Genomic DNA, 18520 nt, shown 5'->3' on the forward strand with positions numbered 1-18520 from the left:
TGTAGCAAAGTGCCAACAAAGAGACAGCCAATTAGGAGTTAAATGTCAGAGGGTAGAGCAAAAGATGACATCTCTTCATCTTTTGTGTGTGTGTGTGTATGTGTATGTGTGTGTTTGTGTGTGTGTGCGTGTGTGTGTGTGTGTGTGTGTGTGTGTGTGTGTGTGTGTGTGTGTGTGTGTGTGTGTGTGTGTGTGTGTGTGTGTGTGTGTGTGTGTGTGTGTGTGTGTGTCTGTGTGTGTATGTGTGTGTGTGAGATGGGGTACTCGTGATGTTTGGCCGTGATGTGTGGGAGTAGAAACACTTATTTTTCCTTTTTCTCCGTTCATCACATATTTGACTTGATATTTTCTCTCTCAGAGAAAGTGTTTTCTGTGCCTGTGTGGTCGTGCATTTCTTTGCATGCTCTTGCCAAAATGAGTTACCATGAAGAAAAGTAGTTCTTTCACAAACAGCCTCTGAAATCCTCTACAGTAGAAACAGTTCCTCTCCATTAGCCTGCCAGTATGAATCAGCCATGAGACGGAGAGAAAACGGAGGAAAGAGACATTGGAAATGCCAAATCCATAAAAGGGCTTTAAACACATGCATGCACAGAAACAACACGCAATGTACAACCTACTTCTGCATAGTCTCTGATGCTTTCCCAGATGGAGCACAAACATTACCTCTGTACTGCTGTCTCTTATGGAAGCAAATCACACCCATAAAATTTAGAATTTTGCAAAAACAGCTAATTCATTTACATCAATGGGACCTGACACTGGACCTGGTAGATTGAATAATATTTAGACTACAGTTATTACCCCCGCTGGGAAGAGCATTTATCACAGCTGTTATTTTGTGTTAAGATGGTTTGAACCCCTGTGCTTATTAAGCTCTGAGTTTGAATCGTCCTAAACTAAACAAAACAGACAACTTACCAGAGCCCAGTAGTTGTCCCTGTTTGCCATTGCTGGGTTTAATTCTGGACCTTTTTTTATTATTTCACGACGGGCAGACAGCCCTCTGATAGGCCAGCAGTCTGTTTCATTGCAGTTAGTCTTGATTGCTTTGGCCTGATCTTGGAATAATCTGCTACTTCAGTTTGAATTTCTATCACTTCAATTTTCTGATCCGTATTTTGACATCTTCAATATGAGTAATCTTTGTATCTGTATTAATGAACAAAAAAATATATTTGACACGTTGTTTATGAAGTGGCATACCTTGAAATACCAAATTTGAATTAACAAAGAACTGAATTAATAAGGTATACGTTCAGATTACCTTGTAATGAAAATAATATTTCAATGCTGTGAATTTAAAGCGTTTTGCATTTCCACATCCAAAATTCGAACTCTTTCAAAATTCAAAACACGATGGCAGTGATGTTCCTCCAGTCTAAGATTCCTTCCCTCCTTCAAACAGTCAAACACACACGTGAACGATCCTATAACCACACCGCACCTTGCACAAACAGGCTGGCCGTCTTCTGGTCCTCTCCCTGGATGTCGCACGTCACCTGCCCCCGGTGGCGTCTCGCGGCGGCCTGCAGCACCAGCACCCAGCTGGACCTCCCCGCGGCGCCGCGGCCCTCCACCGCCGTCACGTTAGGGTCCCCGGAGGGCAGCGCGCCGTGCTCCGAGGAGATGGTGAGCAGGGAGGCGCCGTTCAGCAGCCACACCATCACCGACCACGGCTCGCTGGTGGAGCAGGTCAGCCGCGCCTCCGAGCCCCGCAGCACCGTCAGACTCTGCGGCTCCAACTGCATCTGGCAGCCGCCTGCACCCAGAGGAGGGGGGGTTGAGGCCGGCTTTGTCTGCTTTATGGTGGATTGTTTTAGGTAGGGTTCACTTTAGTTCATTCAACAATCTATCAATCTATATATAAATATGTATACTATTAACAGAATGGAAAAAGCCAATAGGTTATCTTTGACACAGTGACCCATTCAATTGATTATTTGAGGTTGGACTGGTGAGTTCAGTAGTATCAATATCTCAATAGTATCTTGAAGGTCAATAGTGATCAACAAGATACTATTGAGGAAAAAAAAGATGGCCACCTTTAAATACGCAAGAGGGCTGTCTATCACACTGAGGAGATTATTGAAGAAAGAACTGTGCTTTCTTTGATCGTCAGCTAGTGTACTTGTGGACGCTGCCTTTACATAAATGGACACCTTCCTGCTCCGATGTTCGGATGGAGCCTAAATAGATCCATGTTGCATAGCAAACTATTCAAAATGAGCGTCTAGCCGGCAACAGCAGGTCACAGTAGCATCCTGCCAGGATAAACATTTATAGATGCTTAATGTGTCTGCTTTTATGTTTAACTCGCAGGTTGGGGTAATTGATTAAGTCTTTTGACCCGAGGAGACGTCTGGACTGTTGTACGTTTCCTGCAACTGCTACATCTATCACTTCTCCCACGCTCTATAAATATTAGCAGAGAAACATCGACATGAAGGTCTACGTGCAAGAAGACCACAACTCACCCGCTCACTCTGTCCCTCACCCAGACACACACACATACACAAACACGCCCGCTCCAGATTTCAGTGGGTTTCATGGCTTGCCCCCTTCCTAAGCACCGCGGGCAAATGGCGCATAACAAGACTGAATATTAAAAAACTATGACGGGAAACTTTCGGAACATGAAATAATAGCTTTACAACACACAGGCTCAAGAATGATGCACTACTTGTTTATGGTTAGCCAAAATGTGTGTAGCTGCTGCATAAATTATGTATCCGGTTAGGAAATGAGGTCTGAGAATGATCTAGGCCAGCTCAGCCCTTCCAGTTTGCATTCGGAGAATAGCAGAGTAATGGAAATAATCTGCTCACACTCCTATTGGGAACGTGAACCGGTGACTCCGAAGTCCCCCGGCCGCCGGCTATATCTTACTGCGCTAGAAAGACAGCCATTTTGACGAAAATTAATTATACCGTGCAGATAGATCATTAGGCCGTCTAATTAGACAGGTCTGTGGGTTTAGTATCAAGGGTGCTGCGATTAAGCACATCACGACGCAGGGAATGGCGGTCGAAACAGGCACATTAGGCTCCTGTCTGAACACGGCTCCCACCGTCACACGGAGCCTTCTCTCCGTGTTTGCACGGCTGTTAGCGCTCACCGTCGGTCAGGAAGGACAGGACCACCAGCGCAGCCAGGAAGACAATGTTGACCATGTTCAGTCCACACACACACACACGCACACTCTCTCACGCCATTGTTCAAAGAGAAGGTGACCTTAAGAAAGTAGGAAACAAGGCTAAATTAGGCGAGCCGTCTTGAGTGCTTGATGGCAAATCTATTGATCCCAAAAGAGAAAAAGCAATCAACCAGATGCATATCAATTATCTGCCAGGGCCTACTTTCTAGATGCTTTTTAAATAGGCCTGCCGGTTTATATACTGGAAAATAATGTTTAATGATTAAACAACCATTAGTAACCATCAGTAATTTGTAGTTGGATTTTTCAAACTTGGGTTTTGTATTGAAGAATATGTAATAGACTTATGATCATGGGTTGGCCCTTACAAATTCCTCGGCAGCAACACATCACATCAATAACATACACTATAGTATGGACCTATATCATAACTTCACTAGTAAAATACAATTAGTGATTTGTCACCATCGCCACATCTCCAAAGTATGTGGTAAAAGTACAACTGCAGGTTTTTGCCTTGTTTACGAATTGTGTACAGCACTCTCATAGCAGATATTTACAATTCCGACAGTTAACATCACACAACATAGTTAGTATTTGTCGTATGTAGTACTCACCTTGGCGTGGCTTCTGTGTGGCTGCAATAGCAGGTGTTCAAGGTTTGTGTTGAAAATAAAGCTGCGTGTTGACTGATCTCCCAGTCACTGGGACTCTGCCATAAGCTGACCCCCGCACCCCGCTTCCCAAATACCATGGCTGTTAAATATTACCAAAAAACAAGCAGGTGATGGGAACTTTTGCCCTGCAGCCCGTGCAGAGCATGAGTAAACACACCGTGAGTCATAGTGGGGAAAAATGTGCTTTTTAGTTCCCCTGACTTCCCTGTGCCCCCCCCCCCCCCCCCCAGATAAATGGATGAGGGCTGATATGTTCATGTGACCAACCCTTGAGAAACACCTGTAAGGTGTTGAGACCCGCCTTCACAAATCATCTTTTCGACTCCAGAGGGAATTCAACAACTTGCTCTAATTAAACAGGGAGTAAAGTCAAGTTGTAGATTGTAGTCCAATTCTAGAGAAATGTGTATAGAAAATCTAGCCAACAATAGTGACAGCTGTTCCCGTGTTGTGGAAGCACCACCGTTCCACATTCCCAGCAACAAGGCTATAGGGGGCACTTTGAATGAGAGCATTTTAGGAATGGACGTTTACCCTCTGGAAGTCCATTAAAGCCAGAGGATGCAGCCTCTTTACTTCGACTAGCCCCAAGGACAAAACCTTTGTCCACATTCCCACCGACTCCTGCCGGCACTGTACAAACATGACAAACATTGTGCGTCTATAAATATCCCATCAACAGCGAACCGTTTCAAAATGAAAACACAATGCGGTCGCGTTGTTGTTTTTGTACCACTATTTTATTGATGTCATTCTTGTTTGTGTCTATGGCTTAGTCACCGACATGTGCTTTACACTGCATGTCCACAAAGTGCAAGTCTTAAAAACAGCAATATTCATTCAGTGGAAGAAGCACAGAACCTCTGGCACAGGAGATAATACACACAGTCATACAGTGTGTGTGTGTGTCTCGCACTCATGTGGGTGTAAGGGCTTCTTGGGTTACATTCATACATCTGGTACAAATAATTTCCGTTCGCAGTCATCGAGGCACATCATTTAAACAGCTATCGCTGCATGAAATTCTAAGACATCAGTACGTCATAATAGTGTATTGAAAATGGTGGAAAGTGTGATATTTCTCAAATCTGTTATTTTTGGTTCAGAAATTGCTTGCAATCAATGGTGTGTATAGTAACAACTATCATTTACTATTTGTGGTATAAAATTACCAATTTGAAACAGTAAGTTCAAAAATGGACCAGAAGTGTTTACACACACACACACACACACACACTGCCTTTTCACATTGACTGTACAAAACACGACTCCACTAGACGACATTGTTCAACCTACAAATTAAATATAAAAATTAGGTCAACGTTGCAGTCTATCGCCAAAAATGGGTAAATATGACGGTGGGCTTGGAGGACCTTCTTGGGCCCCTGTGGAACAAGACGTTTCCAGTAAGGGTCCAGTGGTTGGGGAACAGAGACAGCCCCCCCGAGGAGGGTCCTGGTGGGCGGTGGTGTAGGGTGGGGCCGGGGGGCGAGGGGATTCTGAGAGGGCTTTCAAAATGGGCTGGAACAAAAGAAGAAACAGATGAAAAATTAATGAGGTCATCCAACTCAGTCGGGGCACAACCTGACAAAACCCCGCCCCAAACCAAGTGTTAGGCAACCACCACCAACACTGCCCTCGTCATCATCATCATCATCATCATCATCGTCATCAACATCATCTTCATCCACCATGAGCCACCACTGGGTGTTGTTAAGGCTTCGCTGTAACGAGGCATGACAAGGGCTTATGGGGGGGTGGATGCTACAGGGGAAACAGCCCAAAACATTTGCCATTGCAGAAAAAAGCCTTCTACCAAGCGGCTCTATCCCCCCCGAATCCGGGAGGACTGCTGCAGAGAGACGCTCACACGTGACTGACGGAAGAGATCAACGGAGTCAGGCTTTGAAGATTATGATTACGATTATTATTATTATCATAATCACGGTGGTGGCGTTTGCTCCCTGCCTCAAGAGCCTAAAAAGAGCATCCAAAATGGATGAGATAAGAGATGTTCTGGGTTGTTCCGTGGCTCAGCCTCACCCTGCAGGACCTGTCAGCATGTGTGTACGTGTGTGCGTGCGAGTGTGTTAGTTTAAGCCTTTTGCCTAGGGAGAATCTGGTATCCACCACAAACATAACGTTTTGTTTATCCTTATACTGACTTTTCTTAAAATGTTAACGGAGGGGGACATGTGTGCATCCCAAGGTGAAAGGTAATATAATTACTAGGGCTTACCTGAATACATCATTTAAAACTTTGAAGATTCTTCAGGTTTTACAAACAAATATTTGAATATTTGGAGAGAGAACCTAAAAAATTAACAACACAGATCTTTCCATGCCTGATTCGGAGACGGCGGAGACCATAGCTGTTGAATCGCGTTTGTATCAACTGAGAACGTGTTCCTTCACATTTCTACAAAGTTGTAGAAAAAAAGCTAAACTACATATCACTTAAAGCCACCTGGACGTCGGTGGCTTTCGGATCAACTCATCGGTCAGAGTGCGACTCTGTAGCATCAGAGCTTCAGTGTTCTGAAGACACACTGCTTCCGTAATGTGAGAGTAGGTCTACTTCATATAACAATTTGATGGTTTGAACATGGGGCGAAGTTTAGATTCATTGATACGGCAGGTCTAGCGCTATTTACCTAGAGCAGGGATGGGCAACTGGTGGCCTCACTCAGTCTGCCCCTCACATAATTTAAAAAAATAAAATAAAAAAATAACTAAAAGAAAATAATAATAATTGATCGAGTTACAGAAAACTCGGTCAAGAATGATGAGAAGAATTCATAGAATCCAAAGGCAAACCCATGTGTCTAGTTTGCTTAGAAACGATATCAGTCATTAAAGATATCCACTTAAGTCGCCACTACAACTACTACAACTGCAATGAATATCATGCTTGTTGGGTTTGAGTTCATTGAGTTGTTGCACCCACTGAAGGGCCCTCTTCATCATGAAAGTTGCCCATCCCTGACCTAGAGTGAATCGCACGGGTCGTCATAAAAAGGAAAACCGTTACCGTTTCTATTCAGGATTATTAAATAACCAACCCGTTATTATTAGTTGGTAGTGTATTTTGGTATATTTTGGAAAAAGTTCAAAATGGCTGCTTAATTCGTTTTTTATTAAAACCCCATCAAAAAACAGTACCCCCTGCTCGCCACAACCTCTTATTTCTATGCCTTATGTTCCACGATCCTAGCCATCCATTCATCGATTTATATTATATAAATATTATCTATGGATATTTTATCCCTTGGCTATCACTATTTGAAGGCTTCATGTATTTATTTTTTTAATGGCTATGCATATTCAGAACCAATGGTTTACTGAATTGAGATTCGAATACCTATCTGAAGGATGCATATCCAATTATTCGGACTGAGCACTAATAATTAATATTAGTATGATTTTACTGGGAAATGAACAACACACAGATGTATACATATACACACATACACAATGCTTTTCTGGATGTTATTGCTCCCGCTTTATAAATAATGCAAAGGTTGTTTAATAATGTTGTAATTAGGTGGCCTTTAATTTGACATTGGGGTCAATGAGGCACATAAAAGCAATTCCTTGCTTGGATGCCGGCTTATCTTTCCAATTAATCTGATTAGGTTACTGCCAAACATTAAAAGGGTTAACTATCTACTGATTCACATAATGTTCTACCGCCACCGAGTGGTGGAGTGGGGTACTGCGGAAGAGGCTGTAAGTAGACGATCAGTGCAGTTTACCTGTGTAAGCTTGGGTCTCATCATCCGACGCTCACCAGCTCCGACTACTCATCCTCCTGTTGGAAAGAGACACACCTGTAAGTGAACTATAGGTCCTGGCAGAACACTGCGCCATGGTTGAAACATTAGTCTGAAAAATCGTTTATACAATCAGTCATTTACGACCTCTTATTAGTATTGGACTAGAAACATGAGGGAAATTGTGGTCCCATTCACTAGGATATTGTTCAACCAAACATCCGCAGAGGAGAACGTTGACAAAATCAAGACACAAAAATCAACCCACACATAGTACTGGGCTAGGGGGCCTGATGCTCTTCAGCAAGAGTTAGGTCCGGTTGGAGAAGGGTATTGCTTACAGATTGAAGAAATCCTGTATGACTAGACTATGTATCTTTAAACTAAACTCGTGAGTGGGAGGTGGGTTGTTGGCTTGTGCAGGGGCTTTTGGGAGAACGACAATCAAATGTTTCTTTGGATTGTTGCATCACTACCTTTGTTTCATCCACATCGTCCTCCTCCTCCTCCTAAGGTAAATTCATAGCAAAGAAAGAGAAAGAAGGACGGGAAGGTTTCCATGAAGCCACAGAGCCAATGGCAGTGGATTGGAGGATATTAAGTTAATGGATGAAGTTAAGAAGGCTTAGGGATGGAGGCGACACAATGGAACCCAATAGCATCACAAGAACAAATTCTCGTTAAAAGTTAGTAGAAGTAGGGAAATTCCAAATCCAGCTCACACTAAGGCTGTTCAAAAATTGATTAAATGAATAGATGAAATGGTGTTAAGGTCCAACACACTTTTAAAGGTCAGGTCTGGTGTGAAATAAGAGAGGTCTACAAGAACAGGGGTCCCGGCGGTCTTTCCATAAAGTGAAGGTGCAATGCAAACTTGCTCAACAGGACCACTGAAGCTGCCACGCATCATCGCTTGTGAAAAGATTGGATCACACATTTCCCCTGGGCTCCAACATGAGGATAAAACGAACACATTAATACGTTTTTCATTATACTGCTTTGCCAGTGGTAGCTCCTTCCTTTACACTCAGTTTGCCATAATATCATAATTCCAATAGATTTAGCTAGAATAAGGATAATCCCAATCTAAGATGTAGACGGGAGGCATATCCTCAGTACTGGGAGCGGAAAGTAAACTTCCCCATAACCCATTTGTTCAGCGTTTCTCAGGTCCATCAGCCCATTCAAAAACAGGCCCTACTTATTCCCTGTGGGTCAACTTTGGGAAAGCATAAAAAATCTTATCATATGAAATGCCTTTTGAATGCAGTCACAAGATAAAAGCTACAAAATAAAACATCCTGCAGGCGCAGAGAAACAGTCTCTGGATGCACTATGAGGACACTGAGCGAAGGCACTACACAGAGACAACACTACATGGGTACAATGCAGTGCTATGTTCAATGACAACCTCAAAAACAAACTGGTTAAAGACCCAAATGGAGGATTAGAAACCATGACTGACGGCTTCCTTTACAAGAGAAGAAAGAAAGTGAATGTTCACATGAACCCATTTCGTCCATTATGTGCAGACACATGCAGGTAGATGCCCATTTATTTCACTGTCAGAACATCCACACCATGCCAAGTGGAAACAGGGAATCGAACATCTGAAAAGTACCTCTACGGCTTCCGCCTCATCTTCTTCCTATTGGAAATGGATATTAAGGGAAGCAGGGTTTAAGCATTTAAAAAAATTATATATATATATAAAGAAATCTATCAAATGTGTTGGTCCATGGAACCACAAAAGGGGAGAATTGGCAAGTGCAGGAATGTTGTTCACTGTAATCACACAGAGTGAACCTGAGGCTTCAGTTCAATCTCCCATGCACCACACGGAGAGCTCCAGATGGAAAAGTAATATGAATGCAGTCCATGCAGCACAATTATAGACGGCTGGGGTAAGGGCAGGTGGTGGGCATACTGGGCAGAGGGCGAGGGAGAAAGATGCAAACTTAAACATCTACTGCCTTCTTGGAAGAAGAAGAAGAAGAAGAAGAAGAAAAGAAACACGATGCCAAAATAACAATGAAAACCACTGCGATGTGACTGCCTCATCGTGCTCCTGCAATGAAAGGTGAAGACAGCAAAGGAAATTGAAAAAGGGAGGGAGAGGACGATAGGATTGAAGGCAATATAGGAGGAGGACGTGGGATGGAAGAGGTGAAGACAGTGATTGTTTGGAGGAAAGGGGGTTATTTTGTAATCTTTTCACTCTGCAGTACAGCAGCACAAAAGTGGCCTTTCTCCTCCCGTGTGTGTTTGTATTTCACTCAGGTAGGGTTTCAGGAGATGGCATCCTGTGAATAGGGAGGATACTGAATTACCTTCAGTCTCCCTACACAGTCTACCCCCGTATTGATGTTCATTTCAAGTGAGTCAATGACCAGTGTGAAATAAAACAAGTGTGTATACCCGTGTTTGCATACAGGCCGCTTTGTGTGTGCGTGCTTGTTGTGTGTTTTACAGAGCGAAGGTGAGGAAAGTTATGGATATATCTTTATAACAAATCAATGTAATACAGATGTATTCAATTGCACCATCACTCGACTAAATAAGTCTGTTTTCACCAGGATCAGTCTGTAATGCTATAAGATACCATGGTGTGAGGAGGCCTGTCAAATCTAAATTGGAAAAACTTGCGATACAATAGAAAGAACTGAAGGAATGTCAGATCAACAGGGAGAAAGAGGAGACATGAAATCAGTGGTGAAATTGAGGAGTGATCGGATGACAAGACAAGGAGAGAAAAAAAAAAAGACATAAGGAAAAGCGGTTATAGGAAGAAATGCCACATCAATCTACCTCAAGCTGTCGCAGCTCTTCTTCTTCCTAGAGGGGGTAACAGAGAGCGGGTTAGAAGGAGAGAGAGTGTGGTGGGGAGGGAACTTTAGACAAGACATGCTATGGAGGGGGACAGGGAGGGTGAGAATGGTAACAACAGGGACGATTTCAGGCTGTCAGGACACAGCAACGAGACTGGGGAATAAATGAGAAAGGGACGTTAAGCACATGAGAGAGAGCAACAGAGAGGGAGATGGATTACAGAAACCATCCGGTAAAAAGGTGAATACAGAGAAAAGTTAAATAGGAAGGAGAGAGAAAGAAGGGAAACAATCAATGATAGAAGGAACGGTGGAAGAGACAATGACACAATCTTAAGGATATAATGATGATGGTGGACAGCAAGGGCACTAAAACTACGACGCCCAACCTCCCAAACTAATGAAGACATGAAATGATTGCGCAAAAGAATGAGTAGAAAAAAAAAATCCTGCTCTTGGCCACAACAAACCCACAAGACCGGTGACTATAGGGAGAGATGGCCGCCGGCAGTTACCTCTGAATGCAAATCCTGTTCCTCCTGTGGGAAGCAAACCGAGAGGTGGACAAAACGGCCAGAAGTTATTCAAAGCTGTGGTGTATATCTGTTAAAACAGCATGCAACTTAAAAAAAAAAAGGTGTGAGGCGGTGGTTGTATTTAAACTAAAGCAAATGGGCTTGTGGGTGATCGGTGCGTTTGTAGTTGTTGATTGAATTATTTTAAAACCAACTAAGTGATATAATGTAAATTTATGACATGAAGTTGTACATTGTGAGGCGCGCACACACGCACACACACACACACACACACACACACACACACACACACACACACACACACACACACACACACACACACACACACACACACACACACACACACACACACACACACACACACACACACACACACACACACACACACACACACACACAAAAGTATTATGTGAAGTATGTTCTACTGTCATCTAAAATCATGCATAATTGCTCTAATTTTTTTGAGGTGTGACACACATGCAAGAGGAAAAGGAATGTGGTTTGTTTGGCACAAAATTCACCCCACTCCACAGGAGACCTGCAGGAGGGGAGAAAAAGGAAAGACGAGGTAGAACTAAAAGGGCTAGGTTTTAAGTGGTCATAAAGAGAAAGAGGAAGAGAGATGGTTTTCCAGGCACTGAAATCACACAATGTTTACAAGCAGCTACAACAGAGAGGAATGAAGGTTAATCGTTACAGTTAAACAAAGAAGAAGAGTTAAAAGATGCAGAAAATAACCACACACAAGGGAGCCCCCTATGGGCCCAGAATAATAAGAGACTAAAGAAAAGCTACAACTACTACAGTGTTTAACAACCCATGCTCAGAGAAGAGTGTATACCTCAGACACTGGCTGGTCATCTTCTTCCTACAAATTGTTAACGGAATGACCTTGTTAATTGACTCCCATTTGCTTGGGAGGGGCGGGGGGTGGGGGTTTGTTTACTTGAACATGTTTAAAATAGGATGTAGGTCAAGATAAATCATAATATAGCGTTTCGGCAATGTTAAATACAAAACCATTTTCTAAAAGATGAGATAGGGTCAAACTAATTAAAAAGTAAACTGCAAGGCACACAGTATTTGATTGCAATAAAGCCCATAGCTCAACAAAATCCATATAGACAATTTGCTGCATCAGATAAGATTCAAGCAGCCTGATGAAATAGAACAGAATGGTCCCTCATAGACCAATACGTGACATTATAAAGGCTAAACATTTACTTTGAAAATGTCTACCACTTGAAACTGCTGTTGTATATCATCCACTGTCAGTAAACATTTTGGCATTTAGCAGTAACAAGCAGTAAGAATAAAATTAATTCATTGTTTGTTTAATAAAGTGAGTCACTTTAGTCATGCTTTTGTTTCCTTTACTCACAAGCCAAAAAAGAGAGGCGTTTCATCAAAATTCACTGACTATGACCCAAAAGCAACATAGCAAGTAGATTGCTATTGACATTTTAAGATATGAATAGTTTATACAAAACATGCATTTAATGATGCTGCGACCAAGTTTACTACAATGAAACCTATTTAAGGTCCTAAATAGGCCGTAAAAATGTTAAAGTTACAGTGCATTTTTGCCAGTTTTGGTCAATCACTCAAAAATTTATGTTTACCTTATCTTCGTCAGCTTCTTCCTGCAGAAGACAAGGGGGGGGAGGAAATTATTAAAATATAGTTTAATATATATTTTATTGAAGTATACAAAATTATGTGAAACTCACCTCCTCTTCATACTCCCCTGCACGAGCCTCCTGGAGAAAGAACAAATGTATGTTCATAATGTATACTTTGAGAATAAGACATTATCTAATACATTTTATACAAATTCCGATTTCAACAGAAACCTTCCCTCTATTCCTACGATGCATGACCACACAGATTTGACCCACACACACAGGAAGGCCTCGGTGAACACAAAGTCAGGTACATGGAAGTGCACAGTATGCATAATATGTTTACATACACACCATGACACAAGTACACAACCTATGGTGAAGGGGACAAGAAGTACAATGGTAGTCACTGCCATGGAGAACAGAATGTAAACAAAGAGAGAGAGGGAAAAGATGGACGACAAACAGATCAACCCAAAGAAAAAAGGTACAGTCAAAAGGAATGTGGGTAAACGTCCCATGCTACAGAAGGGGAAAACAGGTGTGTGTGTGTGTGTGTGTGTGTGTGTGTGTGTGTGTGTGTGTGTGTGTGTGTGTGTGTGTGTGTGTGTGTGTGTGTGTGTGTGTGTGTGTGTGTGTGTGTGTGTGTGTGTGTGTGTGTGTGTGTGTGTGTGTGTGTGTGTGTGCGCGCGTGTGTGCGTGTGTCCAGGTACAAACTTGTATAGGTGTGAGGGGGACGACAACAGGAACTGGTAAAGGAGACAAACTCTTGGAATGAAAGGAAAATGGGTGGCATTGACAAGGAGAGAGCACAGGCATGGAAGGGAGCAAAGGAGAACACAGAGGATGATGAATATGGTGGTACTGAGGGAGCAGGAGAGCAATCCAAATATTAAGAGGGAGGCGGATAGGGTCATGCTATACGGAAGGACGGAGGAGGTAGGAGGTGAGGGACCACAGCACAGGATTGAAGGTAGGGGGCATTTACAGCGTCCTCCGTTTCTTCCACCGCCTCCTCTTCCTCCCCCTCTGCAAGGGCCTCCTCCAACCCCACGGCCCGATCCTCCGTCGCCTCCCCTTCCACTTCTTCTATTGTGTCTTGCTCCTCTCCCTCCCTGTGGGCTTTCCCGTTACGTTCCTCCACAGGAACCTCCTCACTCTGGGTTGAAAATAACATCACAACTTGCCATCAAGGAGGACGCGGGGGTAAAGTAAATGGATGTTGGGAGGAGGGGATTTGTGGGAGGGATGAAACAAGATTAAAGGCTGTAAGGGAATACTTTAGTTTGGAATGTTTTCAGGAAAGTTTCTTGCATGGAAGCATATGGTGCAATTCAAATGTATAAACAATCTAAAACAAACGATTCAAAAAAATGGAAGAGGGAAAACATTTGGAAAAACAACAAGCTATATATTGTTAAGACATTATATTATGAACTGCTAGGTTTTACATAGGTCAAGTAAATTCAAATGCAATCATGGATTATCATAAACTATATATTTAAAAAGGGATACATTATTCTAAATGAAACTAATGTCACACATGCATGCAACACAGAGATTAACTGCATTCCAATCACTGTGAGCAGATTAGCCTATGGGAATTAAAGGATGGATTACAAGACAACCAGAGGAAAAGTGAAGAGATGGGGGGGGGGGGGGGGGGGGGTTAAAGAGAAAAAGGAGGAATGGAGAACGGACATCAAAAAGGAAGGATGATTAGAAGCAAGGAAGGCATTACTATTGATTTATCAAGGTTCTCCTCTGTACTGGTTTCTTCGACGTGTGTGCCATTCTCCTTTACAGCGCTTTTTTCTGCCTGTAGCGCTTCCTGTATCAGGGAAATGCAGGGTTATATCTACGCACCATCACCCTGACGTAGGCGAGTCCCAAGCGGAGCGGTTGTGAGATCCTTCAGCTTTACAAATACGACCTTACACATTTCATCCATCACCCATGAAGTGCAAAATTTGGTATTTATCTAGACTTAATCCAAGTCGGCAGAGGTTGTATTTAACTAGTGTTTATCTTCAAGTTAAACACTGTCATCATGACTCATGAATGACCTTAAGGACATTTGGCTGAGCTATTCCGTTACACAAGCATTTACACTAATTCCCCAAGTAGGTAACCAAGAACACACAAAAACGTATTTAAGTTATGCAATCCCACTTATTCACGGTTAGGCCATGTTATTTTCCAATATTAAAATCGACTCAATAGATAGGTGCATGGGTGTAATAGGAGTTACCACCTTGGATCCTGGGGGTGGATCCAGCCCTAGGAAGGAATAGACCAGGTTGTCCTCCTTGGCATTGAAAAAGGTTTCATAGTCCTGTGTGGAAGGAGAGGACATCCTTTAACCTTCTGTATCTGTAACATCTTGCGATACATATGAATGATATAGCTAATCACTAGATGGCCAGTGATTGAAAGTGTGTGTTTTAGCAACATCATTTTGCATCTATGAAGCTCATGTGTCCGGTTAGACTGTCGGTCAGAGCAGAGGGAATTCACCAAGTTAAATGTTCAAACATTTATCAAGTTGGTTAGCTTGCTCACTCTGAATGGTTTTTAGACCATTCATTTTAGACCATTGGTTTTTAAAAGCGTGGGTTTGAATTGATTTGCAACGCAATATATGATGTGCCATCTATTTAGGAATATCTCACCCCACAGTAGCCCTCTTCGTTAAAAATCTGAGGGGGCAGAGGGATGCCATTGGAGGGCTTTTTTTCTGAAGGGACGTTCTCCCTCATCCACATGCGGTTGTCCTCATTGCAGGCGATGTCTAGTGGAGTGTACTCCACCTTCAGAGCCTCGAGGAACCCGACCACATCCTGCTGCTTCTTCTTGATCTGGGGGGACACAACACAAGTTGCGGTGTCTTCCAAACAGGGGAAACGCCTAAAACAATAATGTTCCCTGGAATAAGTTTACAATTGTATTTAGGGTAGGCCAAGGTAAAAATAAATAAATAAATGAACACACTGTAAATATATGTAGACCTATTTGTGTTTGAAGAAAAATAGCAAACCTTGTGTTTACGCTCAGGGACATGACATTATATACCTTTGCTGAGCGACAAGTGAGGAGCCGTGTAACTTAAACCTGTTCAAGCAAGTTTGCAGACTACACAAAGATGTTCCAAAGACTGCTGGTCAATGGTGGGGTCTTTTTTAAGAGGTTGCCCTTATTGGTATGGTATGTGATCACAGCGAAATAACAAAACACCAGCGCACAAAGTAACTCTAACACAAACAATTTTAGCTCACATACAGCCACCCAGTAAAGTGCATAGGCCAATGAAGTTAACGCACGACGAATGGGACTCCTAAAATCTCTGGCTCTTTTTTGAAAGCGATCTGCTTCAGAACCAATTCCCCAGTGCAATTAATGCGTAAAGTTTATTTCGTAACACAATTCAATCGCACAGACACATGCTTACCGCAGTCGACCCGGACGAAGAGGCAAGAAATACTTTGATAACCATTTTTGTCACAATATTAGATGTAGAATGCAACAAGTAGGTTCTTAAAGGAGCAGGAGTCCCCCTCTAATATTAGTTCCCAGGGTGAAGGACTGATTCGCCGCACCGCGGAGGCTATTTTTGTCCTCGGACTCCATCACTGCGGGATTGGTGGGCTGGCTTCCAGGCAGCAGCACCGACCGAGTGATTGGCAACTTCAGCTGTCCGTCGGCACGGAGGCCGTTAAGTTAGTTTGCAGTGACGTGCAAAGTGCATATATGGACAGAAATAGACCCTGACAAGTACTGGTGGCTGACTAACGTTAACCCAAAGACCTGACGTGTACCTGCCAATGAAGGCTGAGAGCACTGATCTCATTGAAAGGGTACACGCGAAGTGTGTTGAATTGCCATTAGGCTGGAATGACCGCCTTCCATCGCTTATATGCACATTTGGAAGGCTTTGTTCATTTCCAAACTTCCTAAACAACCCCTTCGCACTACTTTTCCCGTCATCCTTCAGGCAGCGCCCCAGTAGTCACCATGGTAACACGATCATTCACCAAATTCCTTGAAGCATCCTGGAACCGACAGAGAGTGCGTTCAACTTGTGCTCACCTCGCTTATTAATTAAAAAAAAGAGAGTAAATTATAAAATTGTTCATCTAAAGTCCCTGCTCTGTTCACCTGTAGACTACGGCAACCTTGGACAATGTGACTCACTTTAAAAATTCGAACTTGTTTTTTCATGTTTTAGCGTGTTTCACAAAAATGTGACAGTTTTTTTTTTTTTTACGGATTTAATAGGCCTGCTTGTCACTAGCGATTTGTGTTACCATTGTTGTCTAAAGTATTCCCTTCGTACAAGTACACATTCATTGTAACTTGTGTAGGATTTGATCCTGTAACCGAGAAACCCTGCCCTATAGACATGCTATCTAGACATGCTGCAGAGGCTGGAGGTGATGCTGGAGCATTATCACCTCCAGCCTCGGCACCATGTCTAGATAGCATGGTGCAGAGGCTGTTGGTGATGCTGTTGGCCGTGTGATTGACCACCATGATAGCTCTTTCTCAAGCCATCCCACGCCTGCTAGTTACTCAGAGTAGGAGGACTTCATGGGAGCGGAGGATTTGGACTGTTCAAATAGCCTCCCAAGACTTTGAAGACCTTGAATTCAAAAGAAAACCCAAACAATCCTTGTATTTAGTGATTACCAGACTGGGACCGAGCACATACAAAGAAAGGAGAGGTAAAAATCTCTGTCTGTTTTATAATCACACTGAATATTCCAAATGGGGATTCAAGGTTCAGAAACAGCTCCACATATAAGGTCTACGTTAGATATGTAGGCCTACCTACAACCAAAATGTGTTTTTTTCTCTCCTTACACGAAAAGGTGCACAGAGGCCATGCTGTCCGTCGACACCGCACCAAGGAGCTGATCAGCCAGCTATGGGGACCTCAACAGCAGCTGAACTCGAACCCCCACTGAAAAAAATTAGACTCCTGTAACTGCAGCAACATGGCCACACTGTGGCACTACAGCGCCATGAAGACTCCCACTGGTCTCTCACTGGTTCTTTATTTTGCTTGTTCAAAACACCCCACCCGATTCTCGAATCAGAAATTGAGCAATAACTTTTGTTGTTGTTGTTGTTGTTGTTGTTGCTGTTGTTGTTGTTGTTGTTGTTGGTGTTGTTGTTGTTGTTGTTGTTGTTGTTGTTGTTGTTGTTACGCAAACAGGGCAATTAAATGATCACGAATCACCTTGCTAAAATGCTCTCCAGCCATTTCCATTATTTGAGCTTATAGGACTACACATATTAATTGGATCGTTTGGAAATATAGAAAAAAAGTATTTGGAGCAACTTTAAGCCCGTTAATAAACAAATATTCTCATAATTGTGCCTGAATTCCACTGAAAATACATTATCTAATAATCTTTTTTTCCCCCAGCACAGCAACGAGCTGTGTGGACTACACAGGATGAGTAGCGCAGGAAGGACAGTCTGGGGCAGCTGCAGCACAAACAGGACCGCAGCTCACCAGAGAGAGAGGAGCTTATGCACCCACTGTCCCGCCGCTGGGACTCGACTCGAAGAACAAGAGGTGGCAGATACAACACCGGCTGAGGCTTTCAGCTCCGGCTCTCTGAGCTCGGTCGGTCTTCGTTCAGTCAGCAGATAGTAGCTGGAAGCACAGAGACCATTCCAATGAGTCGAAATGCAGGCTCTCTCCCTTTCTTGAAGAGAACATTAATAAGCTGAGTCACACAATATGTGTGACTCAAAGTATGTTGACTATGTTTATTTTAAAGCACCATGTTGCTACAGCACTACTTGGGGTTATGATCTGGCAATGCTTTCTTTGAGTCATCGGGATTCAGGGGCTATTGTAATCATTCAAAAAAATCATCTTCAGTCACAGAATGCCGTTTTGGATTAGTTATGTGACG

General features: G+C 42.9%; 2 protein-coding genes across 36 annotated transcripts in view; both read right to left on the reverse strand.

The window, feature by feature from the left end:
• Nucleotides 1-3902, reverse strand: part of igsf5b (immunoglobulin superfamily, member 5b) — a 13085-nt gene extending 9183 nt beyond the window's left edge. Inside the window, exons 1-3 of one of the 2 annotated variants that reach the window (XM_060074848.1) lie at nucleotides 3775-3902; nucleotides 3119-3234; nucleotides 1448-1762 (exon numbers count right to left, since the gene is read on the reverse strand). In XM_060074848.1, coding sequence (XP_059930831.1) covers nucleotides 1448-1762; nucleotides 3119-3173 — 370 coding nt within the window. In that variant the 5' untranslated portion in view covers nucleotides 3174-3234; nucleotides 3775-3902. The remainder of the gene's footprint in view (nucleotides 1-1447; nucleotides 1763-3118; nucleotides 3235-3774) is intronic. The other variant, XM_060074849.1, reaches the window with a different exon arrangement.
• Nucleotides 3903-4552: 650 nt separating this feature from the next.
• On the reverse strand, nucleotides 4553-16202 carry sh3bgr (SH3 domain binding glutamate-rich protein). 34 transcript variants are annotated; one of them, XR_009529654.1, is made up of 15 exons: nucleotides 16042-16202; nucleotides 15266-15451; nucleotides 14848-14928; nucleotides 14335-14424; nucleotides 13582-13752; nucleotides 12702-12731; nucleotides 12594-12614; nucleotides 11813-11839; nucleotides 11493-11509; nucleotides 10951-10974; nucleotides 10416-10442; nucleotides 9229-9255; nucleotides 8084-8116; nucleotides 7590-7645; nucleotides 4553-5355 (listed from the first exon to the last, which is right to left on the reverse strand). XR_009529654.1 is itself a non-coding variant. In XM_060075069.1 (14 exons), the coding sequence occupies exons 1-13, from the start codon at nucleotides 16084-16086 to the stop codon at nucleotides 7634-7636; spliced, it is 774 nt and encodes a 257-aa protein (XP_059931052.1). In that variant the 5' UTR covers nucleotides 16087-16202; the 3' UTR covers nucleotides 4553-5355; nucleotides 7590-7633. The 34 variants fall into 34 exon arrangements, 32 of the variants coding, with proteins under 32 accessions (XP_059931052.1, XP_059931067.1, XP_059931074.1 ...); XR_009529653.1 differs by lacking the exon at nucleotides 8084-8116; XM_060075069.1 differs by lacking the exon at nucleotides 11493-11509.
• Between the last annotated feature and the right edge of the window lie 2318 nt (nucleotides 16203-18520).

The sequence above is a fragment of the Gadus macrocephalus genome, chromosome 16, assembly GCF_031168955.1.
Source record: "Gadus macrocephalus chromosome 16, ASM3116895v1".
Taxonomy (NCBI): Eukaryota; Metazoa; Chordata; class Actinopteri; order Gadiformes; family Gadidae; genus Gadus; species Gadus macrocephalus.

Bases quoted from the DNA above. Each gene is read 5' to 3' on its own strand.
- sh3bgr (XM_060075069.1), bottom strand. From the start codon at position 16,086: ATGGTTATCAAAGTATTTCTTGCCTCTTCGTCCGGGTCGACTGCG. The intron at 10,443-10,950 runs GTAACTGCCGGC...TACCCCCTCTAG, and splicing joins AACAGGATTTGCATTCAGAG to GAAGAAGAAGAGCTGCGACA. The intron at 9,256-10,415 runs GTAGATTGATGT...CATTTCCAATAG, and splicing joins AAGAGCTGCGACAGCTTGAG to GAAGAAGATGAGGCGGAAGC.